Consider the following 15,090-nt stretch of genomic DNA (forward strand, 5'->3'; position numbering starts at 1 on the left):
GTCACGCGCCGATCGGACCAATGCGGAGGGGCCACGGCGCGGCGCGTTGACGTGGGGCGGGAACGGCCTCTCGAGCCGGCGTCTCGCGCCGCGGGGCGATTCCAACGGCACTTCTTCGATTCCCCCTTGCGTTCGACTCCGGAATTGTGGGCATATTGGAGAATCGATTTGGATTTGTTTGTCGCCGTTGCGGCAAACGTGCGGGAATCGACGGCGCCGATCATTGATCGGGTTCAATCGTGACCGCGAATCGTAAAGGTGAAAGAATCGCCCGTGTGTCGCGAATCGATTCCTGTATATAAATTCACGGGTGGGTGGGGGTGGGGGGGGCGCGTGTGTTCGACAGCGGTGGGAGCGACACAGTCCGACCATGGGGCTCTTCCACGGTGAGGAACTCGTTACACGCAACTAACATTTAACATGGTTCAATAAGCTTCTTGAAGGTACAATTTTGTAATTGCGCCGGAAATAGCGATGCTTATCCATTAGCGATGATCTGCCTTTCATGTTATTCCATCGCTTGGTGTTAAAATGCGTGCGGGTCGATATGCTTAAAGGGGACGCGAATACTTTGAAAACATTTTATTGAGGTAAAGCCGTGGTAATATTATCGTCGTATTGATATCAATGTTTAATGTTACACGTTTTTGTTAACGCCGTATTTGCCATACCGTGCTGATGCAAATGACACTTTTGAGTTGGGTCACCGTTGCATTTTGAACCGTAGCTTGTTTTACCAGAGATTTATACGTGCTACGTGTAACATCTTTGGTTATTTCGGTAAAGTCACGTAGAATGAGAATAAAATAATAAATTGATAAAGTTGTTTACGAAGGTAAATCTACGAATGATTGTTTCATCTGAAGTTCGGCAACAATTATTAACAAATTAAAGTTGTTTTCAAGCATCAAACAAGTTTTCTGTCCCACGTACGTGTCATCTTTAAGAGTAAGTTGAATGTGCTTTATTAACCAGATCCTATTTGAGCATCGTGAACTCTATGGAAACGAATCCGAAACTTTTGACTCCGTAGGTCTTAATTGTTCACGGGTAAAATTCATAACTTTTTACAAGGCAGGTCAACAATTGCGGTGTCTATTCAAGCAGTTGATATTGTATTGCGTTCAATAAACACCAGCAAAGGAGAGCTAGATTGACTACTGTAATTTAATGGTATGTCCTTGGACAGTGAGGGTTCTTTTAACATAAAATTTAAGCGGTGTCTAAAAGATAAATCATCTAGAAATGTATCCAGTTGAATTTCGATAGATATTCACCGTCTGCTGTATGAGACCGCTCCATATTCTAATACAGCACAGTAATTACATTCTGTATCATATACGAGAGAGTGAGATCAAATGAATAATGCAGTCTTCTCTACGTAACACGATTGACATGCGGGTCATGTTGTCACGAAGTCATTCTTACTTTGCTCATACGTGTCAGTTTGGCTAATGTACACGAGACGCGCGTAAAATCCTATTATAGTTGCCAGAAAATGCTGACAAGTTTCGCCGTTTTTACTCTTAAAAGTAAAAAAAAATTCAGTGGTTTTCCCAATAATGGGGAGGTTAAAGTCTTTGGTCATTGTTGGAAATTCCATATTCTGTCGGCAGCGAGTAAATCCCGAGTACAGCCACTTGTTGGCCTGAAAAGTGGTCTGTTGACCCCAAAGAGATGATTGGCTGAGTTGACTCTCGCCTGAGATTTTAACTCTACAACCTTCCAAATGCAAGTCCTTTGTTCTCACAACTGGTATATGTAACCCCTACTTAACAATTTTGGTGAAACATGCTTTTTTGCGTATCCCACTGTTTTGTTTCCTGCTTCAATCCCCTCTCTCACACCCTACCCATTGTGCGCAGGTGCTTTGGTTCTGGGAGTGCTGGTGGCCGGGGCACAAGCCCTGTACTCACCAAGCGATGATGTGATAGAGCTGACGGCCAGCAACTTCAACCGTGAAGTTGTCCAGAGCAATGACCTGTGGCTCGTGGAGTTTTACGCACCCTGGTACGACACTCACACATGCGTGTTGGCCTTGTGTCTCACTTGTGTTCATGACCTTTGTGGACAGAAGATAGCATAGCATTTCCACAGGAAACCTGGGAAAAAAAATAACTTGGTTTGTGGCCGTCTGTCATTTAGAGTCCTGGATAACATTAGTAACATAGGCCACACCCTCCTGATTAGACCAAGAAAAATTTAAATAAATCCAGGATATTCCTTTTCCGGTACATGCTGTTTTAAACCCTAGGCCTGGAAGGGCCATTAGTGATCTTTAATGTCAGCATTTAAACAGACAACCGTGTATTCTTGGTTCTTTCGGTAAAGTCACGTAGAAGGGAAACAATAAAATAATAAAAATATAAAACAATAAAATTCTCACGACGTTTCGACTGCAACACAAGCAATCGTCATCAGGTGTGAAAACCACAGCAAGAAAATTTAAAAAAGTGGCGTTTTTTTAACGTTAGCACCACGGAGAGCGATTTGGCAGTTATTCAGATGGACGAGTCCATCTATGTTTGGAATTTTATTGTTTTATATTTGATTGTTTCTCTTCTTCGTGACTTTACCGACAGAACCAGGAATATGAATCCCTGCAGTCACGAAAGCTTTAGATCAAAACTTAACCGTGTGTTTATTTTAATACTCATCAAGTGGGATGCTAGTGTATCTATGCAGTAGATGTTTGAGTGCAATGTCCTTAATTGAAGTTTTCTCCATGCGTCTATTAGAAATTGTACCTTTTTTCTCCTCAAGGTGTGGGCATTGCCAAAGGCTAATACCAGAATGGAAGAAGGCGGCCACCGCTCTTAAGGTGATGGATTTATGTTTACCTGACTCCCTTACGTTGTAGTGATTTACTTGACTGAACGCTGTCGTACTTCACATGGGAATAATGATAAGTAAAACACGATGTTTGTTTATCAAACATTATAAAGGGGGTTTATAAACAGGATCATCAGTCATTGCACTCACAACGGAGCCATTTGCACAGACTTTTCAATTTCCACGAGCTGGGCCAATAATTCCTGAAGTGCATCAAAGTCAACCGTGAATTATAAAATGACATTTGCAAAAGTAGGTCATTGTGTACCAAGTGACATAACCCAGTTCACAAATTTGCCAAGTTACTTAATGCAATTTTTTTGAATTAATAATCTATTCCTGCTTATATGCATTATTAAGGTCCTCCTCCTTAATGCGGTAATGATTCTTAAGCTTAGCTGGTTAAACAAAGGACATTGAGTTTTAAATGATAAAATGAGTTTGCAACTCATTTGAATTGGCCGAGCTCATTTGAATTGACATGGTAAAATTTATTGATTAAAATTTACTAGGTCACTCGGTTGCATCATGTATGCAAGATTGATTATATTGCAAGTAAGCAATTTGCATAACCTGTGCATCCACTCGTGGCATGATATTCATCACGATGTAAAAAAATAATCCTTTATTTAGTCCAATTCGTGTCCCAGAATCGTGACAAAATGTGGACTCAGGGGGGTGGGTGGTGAATTATCTTCTAATACACATTTACAAATTCTGGAACGTTAAATCGATTTTCTGAAAAACAATACCAAACTACCTGAGAGGTAGGAGTTAGAGATGTAGGGCCACTCACTTTACCACGTGGCTTGCGGTGTTTGGCACTTGCCTGTAATTCAACGATTTGAAGATATTTATTGGTGGATCAAATCTATTTGTGAATCTCTAAACCTGCTAGGCTGTGAGATGGCAGTACAGCAAATGGATTATTGAATCTATCTGTGTAGACTTTAGAGTATCGTCATTTATATGGGTGAATTCTCCCACATGGAAAAACTTGTAAGAACTGGTCAAACATACTGATGCAAGATCCACCTGAAAAGGAGTTCTGAAACTCATTTTAGGTTTTCATGATGTTAAAATTGTATTTTTACAACTAGCCTCTTGCCCGTTCAAGGATGGGTGTATTGCAGTAAATCTGAAACTTGCAAGTGAAAAGCAGACTGCAAAGTGATATTCATTGCACCCATTCGTGTGCAATTTGTAAGGCCGCGGTGACAGACTTCCTTAATTTAAAGGTTATAATCCCTTGTTCATCATGATGTCCTTTTTACTTCTGTCTCAATAGCATTACGGAGATCGTGTGTAGTGAGGGTTGTAAGTTGACACTGAGGAGGGAGGAGGTGCCTCGCCCCCCCCACACCCCATATGTGGAGTGACGTCACCCGCTAATTATTATTAATGGGAGGGTTCTCCATGCGGAGTGACATTATCAATGAGGGGTGGGTCCATGTGGAGGATGTAACCTGTTAATGATTATTAATGAGGGGGGCTGATCGACGTGGAATGACGTCACTGGCGTTACACACTGACATTCTTGGGTAAATATCGTAAGTTACACAAAGGAAAACGTGTTTTTTCAGGGTAACATTTTTAAGAGTGTTTTTCAAATTGATACAGGGCATAGTGAAGTTGGGCGCTGTAGATGCAGACGAGCACAAGGGACTTGGCTCCACATACAACGTTCGTGGATTTCCCACCATCAAGATCTTTGGCATAAACAAGAACAAGCCTGAAGACTTCAACGGTGAGCTCACAAACAAATCTCGCACTCCAATCATATAACTATTTAACTAAATACCCCAGCATTATTCATTGGCAGTTGCTTTCTATGATTTTTTTTTTAAGTCTTGTATCGTTTAATAAAAAAAAGTTTTGCTTGACTATACAGTGCATTGCAACTGGAATTTATCAATAACCTAAATATGATGGTATCTGAAGAGGTGGAGGATGGCCTATTTTTGATAACTGGAGACATATAGAAAGGGGAATTTTTTTAAGCACGTGGTGAAAAGGTTATTAGAAGTCAAAACTATTTCAACAGTGTAGATATAATGAGATTTAGGATTTGATGAAAAAAATTATTCACGTGAAATATTGGACACCATCTTTTATTTGAGCAGTGGGAGGGATATGGCACTGATTAGCCAATGGGAAGGTTCCAGGTACCAGGAAGTAGAGAAGGAACTATTTCACATTGAGTGTGGACGAGGCTTTAGAGGGGAAGTGACATCCTGTTGACAGTGCTGACAGAAGGTCCCTGTTGTAAAGAAGCTCTCTTGATTGAATTTGGCTCGCAGACACTGAGCTGAGCTTTGTGTTTTTTTAGGTGGCAGGACGACACAGGGCATAGTGGATGGTGCTTTGGGTGCCCTGCGGTCACTTGTGAAGGATCGGCTGGGGGGAAAGGGAGGCTCTGACTCTGGAAAACAGGTACCAACACACTCATGGCATGCACTTGGCATTACACAACACAGGGCCATGATGGTTTGTGCCCATCTTATATTTTGGCAGTAAATTTAACTATATTTTTCATTAATATCTATACTTGTTTTTCCTCATTTGCAAAGCATTCTTGAAAATATATTTGTCTAAAAGTTCCAAGGTCAGACTATGTAAAAAGTATTGATATTCATTGACGAGTTTCTGTAAAAATACATTATTTTTAAGTATTTTAAATAATATAAATACATTTTCAGGAAATGGCTTCTGTAAGCGTAAACCAGTATCATTTAGCATAATGAATGTACACACTGTGCTAGGTTGTGGAAGGCAAACCATAATTGATACGTGTAGTAATTCCCTCCCTACCCCAAGAATGTATTAATTGTCATTTATGAAAGAACCAGTTATTATTGCTTCCTGTCATGTGAACCAATGAAATGCAACATATAAACGTATCCATTCTTACACAAATCAATGTGTTTATTGTATGCCTAAAAATCACTAACATTGTATCTATGGATCATTGCATGCCTCCTGATTTATGCATTTTAACTCCTGAACTCGATTTCTAAAAATATGCATAGTAATGAGGTCTTTATGGGTAGGGCATATGGTAATACGCAGAGCTTTGTGTATGCTTTGGAACATGTTTTTGTTGAACAATCCTTTCATGGTCTTCCATTACGCAAATACGTGTTTATGCAAAGATGAGTTTATTCAATTTTATTACTCTGGCGGAGCCATTTGTACACTGGCCAGCTTGTTAAGCTGAGTTTTTAAGTACTCATGCAAGTGGGCATGAGTGATCCACTTAAAGTAATTGTATATTTCGTCTGACCTGTTCACTGTGGGAGCTTTTCTAGGTTGGCAGGGAAGCACAGAAACTAATTTTATTTTGTGATAAAAGTGTTAATTTTTGAAGAGATCATCAAACTATTAGATACAAAGTTTTACTGAATACCACTGAATGTTTAAAAAAAGTTGGTAGATCTGTAAAATATAATTGAATTGTGTACATAGTTATGGGTCTATTCAAGCACAACAAATAAAATAACATTTACCCCATCTGAAGTTACTTACTACATTTCGTTCAATGAGTGAGAGTAAACATTGTATTTAATCTTCAATGTAGTAAACCCCTTAACTACTTTGCGTTATAACACTAGTATAACAATCCACCATATATTTTGCATGCACCACAAGCAAAATATACAATCAAATCGTGATTGTTCATTTGAATGTGAAGGGGTAAATCCGTGCTTCAATAAAGGTTCCCATTTGGAGATTGGTATATAATTTTGGATATGTTTTTTACTTCATATTCTCGTGTATAATAAAGCACTGTCGCCGTTTGACAGGGAGGAAGCAGCGGTGGTTCTGGAAGTGGCAAAGATGACGTCATCAACCTCACAGATGATGACTTCAATAAGAAAGTCATCGGCAGTGATGACACCTGGATTGTGGAGTTCTTTGCGCCTTGGTGTGGCCACTGCAAAAAGCAAGTGCATTTAAAAAAAACCACAACGCTTCGCAAACACCCTCCACTGCAGCACACCTGTACAGCATTGGTCTAACGATGCTGCTCTTAAGATTGCCCTGGTATCAAAGACTGCATAAATAAAAGGTTGTCATTGATTTGCTCTTTTAGCATATATATTTCTTTAACTGGCTGAGGGATGAAATTGGTAGGATTATATCAGAATAAAATGTTTCCAGCATTTTTTTATTAATATTAAGTGGTATTTTAAACAAATTAGAAACCATTACTAAAGTGATGAGAGAAGGCTATCGCAGTGACATCTGTTGAAGTAGGCCAACTGTTTTAGATTGAGCCCGAAACCTTGTATACAAGTTCTGGAATGAATGTATCTTGTCTTCATTTTTTTAACTCCTGATGGTACAATTAATTTATAATGTGAAAATGCCAACGGTATATCACATTTATATACAGAAATGTACAAACAAGACTCATGAATGACATCTGGTAATTTAGCTCCATTTGTCCCCTTGTGTTGACTGGTCATTTGGCTAGCTGTGTGCGTCTCGGACTGCGTCTAACCAGATATAATTTGTTTTCTCTTTGTGGTTGACTTTGTGGCTGTGGTGCGAACAGATTAGAACCTGAATGGGCTGCTGCAGCCACTGAGGTGAAGGCACAGACAAATGGGCGTGTGAAACTCGCTGCTGTGGACGCCACAGTCAATCAGGAACTGTCCAACCGCTTTGGGGTGAGGGGACTGGTGGACGTACTGTGTGAAAGAAGTTCTACATGCGTTTAATAATATTACTAGCAGCCCACACGTCCTTTGGACATGACCACGCCTCCCCACCCCCCCTCCCCTTGGAGGGGAGTGGTGAAATGAGAGGGGTGAGAATGGCAGGGGGCAAGAGTCCATTATGAATCTTAACAGAGTGTAAAACCACGTGTGTTCATGTGCATAGATCCGAGGGTTCCCCACCATCAAGGTGTTCCGCAAGGGTGAGGACGAGCCACAGGAGTACCAGGGTGGCCGCACAAAGTCCGACATTGTGGCGTATGCTCTTGAACTGTACACCGACAATGCTCCTGCTCCTGAGGTCGTGGAGGTAAGATTATTTCTGAAACAACACGTACAGGCTGCAAGTTCAGTTGCCCATTTTGTGGCAATGCAGCCAGTTGCTTCGGCAAATTTTCCTGCATTTTGGGGTGTTTTTTACATGATGTGTGGGTTTTCTCCATAACTTCTGATTTCCTCCATTGTGCAAAACAATACCTGGGAAGCAACTGGTGGGACAGACCCAGTGCATTTTCTACTAGACCCAGTAAGGCCTTTCTGAATTAAAACGTTTCTTTTTATCGTATCAAAAATAATTAACAAGTGAGCTGTGAGTTGAAGCTGTTGCACATGTGTGTTACGCACCGGGCATTGTGACTATATGATGCAGGCGTGAGATAAGCATGTTGGAGGCATGAAATGGGTGTCCTTAAATTAAAAGCACCATTTTTTGAGTTCTGAAGACCTTGTTAATCAGGTTGAAACTATCAGGTCACTGTAGTTAAGTAGTTGAATCTGATGTAGGTAGCTGCCAGGATTCGAACAAAGGGTCTCTGGTATGGCTGTGTCGGTGACATGGACAAAAGCTGAGACGGCCCCTGTTTTGCCTCTTAATCTCTGTTTATAAAACCTTTGTGTGTTTTGATGTCTGCTGTAGATCCTCAACCAGGATGTGGTTAAGAAAAGCTGTGAAGAGCATCAGCTGTGCATAGTGTCGATCCTGCCACACATTCTTGACACGGGTACTTGCTACTCACTCATTTACCCAACTTATATTCAATGCTTATTCACTTTTTCAGATACTTATTAGCTCACGCATTCGCAGCTGCTCGCTTGCTCACTCAACCTACTCAATCGTCCAATCATATTGACCTGCTCACTCAAACTCCCACTCACCAACTCACTGATCACTGCTGGATAAAAGTCTATCTAAGCTATTACATCTCTCGTGGTCCTGATATCTTGATTATTAAAAATCACTTGTAGTTGAATTGACATAGAACATCCATCTCATTTGCAAGGGTGTCCCAGGGTATGATATGTAACAAAATTCTAGTGCCTGCACTTAAGCTGATTTTGTCACCCCATCTCCACAGTTGACCTTTGGCTGGCACCTTGTTCTTAGTCTCGAGCATTGTCCACGGTCCCATTAGTGGTGTCCTTCCCATGCCCACCTTAAGTCAAAATTACTACAACTTTCATATCTTCTCTAGTCGATGTTCCTATTTCTGTAGAATTTCAAGTATCTTTTTGCACGTTTTTTACATTTTCTTTGTCAATGTCCATGTTTCTGAACCATGTCACTGAAAACATTACTTAAAAATATTTTTTCATTGTTAAATTAAGTTTTCCAAAGGCTCTCCCAACCTGCTGTCATACTACCTCTTTATTTCACTAATTTGTAAACTGATACTGTCACCTTAAACTGATAATGTCACCTTGTGTGCTCGCTCACTGACTCGCCCATTCACATACCCAACCAATTCGCTTACATGCTCGTTCGCTTACTCAATCTCCCACCCATTCATACCCATGCGCACTTGTTCACGCACACCCCTACTGGTTGATTGACGGATTGTTCGGTTGCCTCTTTTGTAGGGGCTACTGGCAGGAATGGCTACATCGCCACCCTACAAGGGATGGCAGACAAATACAAGAAGAAGCTGTGGGGGTGAGCATGTGAGACTACCTTACTGGACAAGCGAGGCATTGATAGCCTCTCTTTATATAACATGTCTGTTTTTTGCTACCTGGACTTGTGCATTTGTGATTGTTGGAATGTGTGTGCAGCAAGGGCTGCGTGATGCTGGGAGTTGAAACATTACACCTATTCAAGCTGCCTCGGAGTAATGCTTCATCACCAGGATGGATGTGTGGGTGTGTGGGGACATGTATGGATGTTATGGTGTGTTTTGAAAGTACCAGTCAATCTGACAGAAGAGACAGAATCGGTAGTGCAATCAATTTGAAACGGAAGAGATGCAGCGAGATGGTGCAGTGTGCATGCGATACAGCAAGAGCTACATAAGAGTTGTCGTGATCTCTGCACTTGTATGTGTTCGTGTGACGAACCATGGATATGTGCCTCTGGTGGGAGTAGGTGATAATCACACAGCAGTACAACTCCAGCGACCTGAGTCCATACCAGTCCATAAGAACCCTCAACAATGGGTGGAATAATTGTACTTGCATGGTGTGAGCTCTTCATCCTGAACGGACGTTACACAATATTGTGTTGCGATGTGCATTTATCCACAAGGTGGCTGTGGACAGAAGCTGGGGCTCAGCCTGAGCTGGAGGATTCCCTGGGGATTGGAGGTTTCGGCTATCCAGCCATGGCGGCTGTCAACGCTCGTAAAATGAAGTTCGCTATCCTCAAGGGCTCCTTCAGCGAAAGCGGCATCAACGAGTTCCTACGGTGAGGAGCAGCACGTCATTGCCTGCCGAGCCTCAAACTTTAATTTCTGTAGTGACCTCTGCCCCATTCAATGACCTGTCAAGATGGGAAAATCTCCCTTCCTACCTATTTTTGGTTATTTATTTATTTTTAGGCTCGTGGGTAGCTCGGTTTTTGATTGTTTTGAAGTAAGGCATTCCAAATTAGATAGGAAATGTTGGAGTGCATTGGTGTTGTGAAAGCACAAATTAATGACAACTGAAAACAGAAATATTTAGTAGACAAATATTTTAGGTAATGGCCCTTATTAAGAGCCCTTATGTACACAAATGGGGCATGTTACCTGCTCTGAAGGCCCATTGCTCAACAGAAGCGAACAGAAGCTGAATAGTATTTTATAAGAGCAAATAAGTTGTGTGACAGAAATCGGACTGAACCAGATGCAAGACAATGATTCCAGAGAAAGCAGATGCAGTGAGAGGAGACGTGTGGTAGTTTAGATGTGACAAACTATAAGAGATGCAAACAAACAGTGGATGTAGAGGTGATGTGTCATGCTGCCAGCTATAGCTGCAAGTTTGGTCGTACATGTTATGTATATCGTTTATTGTTAAATTTGAATCACAGTTCCTATGATTACTGTTGTTACATTGTTTTTGTATCTTTATTTGGGTGATTTCGAAAACATTTGGTTAAGCCATGTTTCTTGCGGAAGTGCGGAGTTGGCCTGATAGCTTTAATCTAAATTGTCTTATTGTTTGACTTACATCACACTGGGATATTTGCACACGGCGTTGTCATACGTTTTTTTTTTTCTGGAAGATTTGCTGGTTTATCCAGGATGTTTCTGTTGCGCGTCGTCGCTTTAAGATGTTCTCTGTTCATATTTTGTTTATTGTGGTTGCACCCGACTCAAGAGCCACATGGCTCACAGGGCTATACCTAATAAATGAAACTTGAATGTAGAGATGACGAGGCGAGTGAAGAGCCACGTTGACAAGATCGATTGAGACTATAGGTTAGATTTATACAGTGGAAGCCAACATACAAAAAACATTTTAACCTGAGCTGCATGTGAAGTAGTTTGTTGTAACCATGTTTCATTTAGGCAGCTTTTAAAAATGTGAAAAGAGGAATAAATGGGAAACGAGCACAATATTGAGTGGTTCGTATTCTCAAGAGTTGCTGCCTTGTGGTGGGGGGGGTCCCTTTGTCTTGCAGGGAACTGTCTGTGGGACGGGGCTCAACAGCACCGGTCAAGGGAGCTGCTTTGCCACCAATCATCAGTAAGGAGGCGTGGGATGGCAAGGATGGAGAGGTGAGGGAGCTGTAGAGATTGCTCACATCCTCCAGCCACCACCAGGCTGGAAGGCCAGCAGCAAGTCGGCAGCAGTCAAAGGCTATGCTTCTACTGACAAAAATCAGAAGATTTTAAATTGACCCCTCAAATTACGGCCTTGAGGTTAATTGGTTTTATCATGGGCAGGGGGCATCAGCTTGAAGTTCTACCTTTTTTAAGTCTTGTGCTCAACTTGAATATAAGTAATCTGTGAAGAAAGTCATTTGTCTTGCCAATTTATAAAGTGAACAGTCTGCAACTGGTAATGTGTTTATAGGTTTTGTACCACGATTGATTGTACATGCAAAGCAGGCACAAAAAGGAATATAATTATGATCCAAAAGCATGAGAACGTATGAAATCGTGGACATTGTTAAACTAAGTTACAGCCTTCGAATAAAACTACAGATCCTGTCAACTGCACACAGGAATTTTTCTTTGCCTGTAGTTTTTGTGCTTGCTTAGGTCTTGCCCCTAAATTTTCTGGTTTTGTTTTTCTACAGCTGCCAGTGGAGGATGATATTGACCTCAGCGATGTCGAGCTGGACGAATTTGACAGAAGCGAGCTCTAACCACGTCGCAGTAATCATCCCGTCTCTCCTCCCAGACACAACCTCCCCACCGAAATCTCTTCTCTACCGTGTCGCCCACATGTCGGCCTCGTTGAACCACTCTTCCGCGCACACACCTGCGTGTGCGCGCACCATACACCCAGCCTTGCCTACTGCTTCTCACCATCAGCAACACGCAATTGCACACGTGATATCAGAATCTTCATACTGGAGGAATAAGATGAACTATCAAGCTCTTTGTCACAGATGTCAAGGAGGAGCGGGGTCTGCAAGCTAACACTGGGGAACAATACAGCTGTTTCATCAACGTAAAAAACATGACCCGTGTAAAGGTTTCCCAGATATAAAATACGGTCCGTTGAAGGGTAGCTTTTAGGTTTTTTTTATTTTGAATTTGGCAGTAAGTGATTTTCCAACATCCAAGAGCAGGGCTTGTCTTAAAAATTAGTATGGGGACGTGCCAGTGGCAGCATGGGGAGGAAAGTAAGGGTGCCCGTGCATGATAAGGGCTGGTTTATCTGTCAGTGTGGCAATGTGGGAAGCGGCATATTCGACTGCTCAAGCGGGGTGGTTGGCAAGTTGCATTTTTCATGATGTGTTCATAAAATGTGTGCATCCAAAATTACTATCTATGCCACAGTGGCAGGAATAAACAGCAGTGGCAGAAATTGAGGGAACTGCACTTATGTTCTCCCTGTACGCAAGCCCTTTGGTCTGACTCGTGCGTTTGCAGAAAGGCAGTTTCCACTAGGTTTTTTGGCAGAAAGGTGAAAAACAGGTCTCTTCCTGAGTAATCAAAGATGTCACTTCTGCAGTGCATGCACATGCATTATAAATGCATGCACTTAGGTTGAGAGTGCCCTGTGCAATCCCCATTGTCCTGCATGCTCCACGACCCCTTCATACCTGCCAATGGCGCCCCATGTATTTAAGTCGAGCGTGTGTAAGTCTTCCTCTGCACCCATAAAGGCCTATCTGTAAAGGGTTGACTCTTCACCTAATGCTGCTCAACAGGTCGTTCCCTTTAGTGGATGTGCAGCCCTGATGTAGAGACTTTTACTGATATTTATAGACGTTCTTGAAAAGCCAAGTTCACAATTTCGTAAACGTACGAAGGAGTTTGTAAAGTGGCTGTTGGTTATTTTAAGTTTTTTTGTAAGGGGTTTGCTTCATTAAATTAACCACTGCTTTCGAAAACCTTGCAATTTAATGGCTCGCGTTCACCAACCACGAACAAAGTAAACCAGTGACCATGTTAATGCACCTCAATTTTAACTCAAATTGACTGCAGTCAATTGGTTATTGTACGCCAATTACATTCGTCACCTTTGTAATGGCTTGGTGTAATTAAACTTTCATGGTTATTAAAGTTGCTGGTCATTTTGCGCCATGCTGTCCAATAAAATTCCTGCATCAATTCTTGGCGGCCGGTTTAGGCTTTTGGAATGTTTTGGTCTTGCAGTGCCGTGCCGCTGATTCCTTCCTTGGCTCTGGTGAAATTGTTATGCACTTGCCGTTTCATGCTTTCTCGATGGCGCCGTGTGGTTAATTAAACCACCCCAGTCGCTTCACTTAAAGCCAGCCAGTCTCCATTGCCAGACAATTCATGTCGAGGAGAATTTGGTTTGACGAGATGCAGTGCATGAAGTCCTACTCTGCTGTTTTAACCAATTAATGATTAAACACTGGGGTGCTGTGTGTAAAAATATGGCAGCGTCTGGGGTAGGCATCGGTCCGATAATATGTTCTTTGGATGTTGGTTGCTTGAAAAGCACCTTCAGGTGGATTTGCAGGGGGGGTTTCATAAAACTATTCACAGGTTTAACAGTTGGCATGGGCAATGACTTGCCCAACCATCAACCGGTTTACCCATGACTCCTGCTAGCCCAGACCCTAGCCGACATGCAGTACTGGATTTGAATTGGGAGGTTCTTGGTTTAGTCATACATGTTTAGTGGGAAATGTTCCTATGCTAGAGTGCATTTTTCCCACCACAATGCATCGGAAACTGGTGACACCCTTGCCATTTGAAAGCCTCAATAAAGACGTGGCTTATTTTCCAACATTGTTATGGTATGCTTTTTTCCCCCATTATGGGTCATCTATTTTTAAATTGGTGGTTGACAACCGTCTAGGGACCCCATCCGAGTGGTCAGTCTGAATTATCGTCGCCTAATCCGAGCCCAGTGTTGGTCATTCTCTAAATACCCCATTTAGTACCAGTCCATTGTACGTCAATCCATTGGAGAGCAATATTTCAGATTTTTGTCTAAGGCCGTTTCAGACTGGTGTGATTGTACCGTCTAAACCCTTAAGAGCCTCGTTAATCTATCTCAAAGCATTAAGGAAGACCAACATACTAGTGACAGGCTTGTTTAAAGAATTAAAAAAAATGTTTAAACAGCTCAACCAAAACTAGAACATTTGTGACTCATTGAGGCTTTTTGGGGTAAAACAAAACGTAGTTCAAAGTGGTGGTTGTTAAACTTAAAGGAACATCATTGAAACATCAACAGTTTATTTTACATAATTAAAAGTGATTGCATGAATACAATGAAGTGTCTGTGGGCAACATTTACATGTATATTTTTAAAAACCCCATGTCACTCGAGTCAACTCGGAAGATGATACGGACATGACTCGGAATTAGATGTGTAAATGTTCCACATCTTCATAAAATTAAAATATCTCGCAAATGACCCAAATTGTTATAAAAACGGTGCTTTAAACGGTAACATGAGTATTGAATGGTTTCCTTGCATAAGTTTACAAAAAAAATTGCGTGTCTGTGTGTGCTGAAATGTGTTTTCGTGAGAAGTCATTGATTTTGTAGCTCAGGATTTTAAACGGCCAATGTTTTATTGTCCACGAGCTGAGCATTGCTCTTGAACTAATTGTGGTGAGGAAAGACATTTTCACTTTTTAACTGAGATTTCTGGAATGCCTTTTTTTATCCACTTGAGAAATGCA

General features: G+C 41.6%; 1 protein-coding gene across 1 annotated transcript; it reads left to right on the top strand.

Moving 5' to 3' along the window:
- The first annotated feature begins 282 nt into the window (after nt 1-282).
- PDIA6 (protein disulfide isomerase family A member 6) lies at nt 283-12,792 on the top strand. Its single transcript, XM_032961652.2, has 13 exons — nt 283-386; nt 1,866-2,010; nt 2,764-2,821; nt 4,453-4,579; nt 5,162-5,265; nt 6,636-6,775; nt 7,391-7,505; nt 7,720-7,863; nt 8,470-8,554; nt 9,411-9,483; nt 10,072-10,230; nt 11,431-11,527; nt 12,052-12,792. Exons 1-13 carry the CDS (start codon nt 371-373, stop codon nt 12,118-12,120), a joined length of 1,332 nt encoding a protein of 443 aa, XP_032817543.1. The 5' UTR covers nt 283-370; the 3' UTR covers nt 12,121-12,792.
- The last annotated feature ends 2,298 nt before the right edge of the window (nt 12,793-15,090 follow it).

The sequence above is a fragment of the Petromyzon marinus genome, chromosome 27 (assembly GCF_048934315.1).
Source record: "Petromyzon marinus isolate PM22_M1 ecotype Great Lakes invasive population chromosome 27, UKy_Petmar_22M1.pri1.0, whole genome shotgun sequence".
In the NCBI taxonomy this organism is placed as follows: Eukaryota; Metazoa; Chordata; class Hyperoartia; order Petromyzontiformes; family Petromyzontidae; genus Petromyzon; species Petromyzon marinus.

Coding starts and splice junctions, on each gene's coding strand:
- PDIA6 (XM_032961652.2), top strand. Junction 4,580..5,161: donor CAAGCCTGAAGACTTCAACG/GTGAGCTCACAA, acceptor GTGTTTTTTTAG/GTGGCAGGACGACACAGGGC. Junction 10,231..11,430: donor GGCATCAACGAGTTCCTACG/GTGAGGAGCAGC, acceptor TTTGTCTTGCAG/GGAACTGTCTGTGGGACGGG.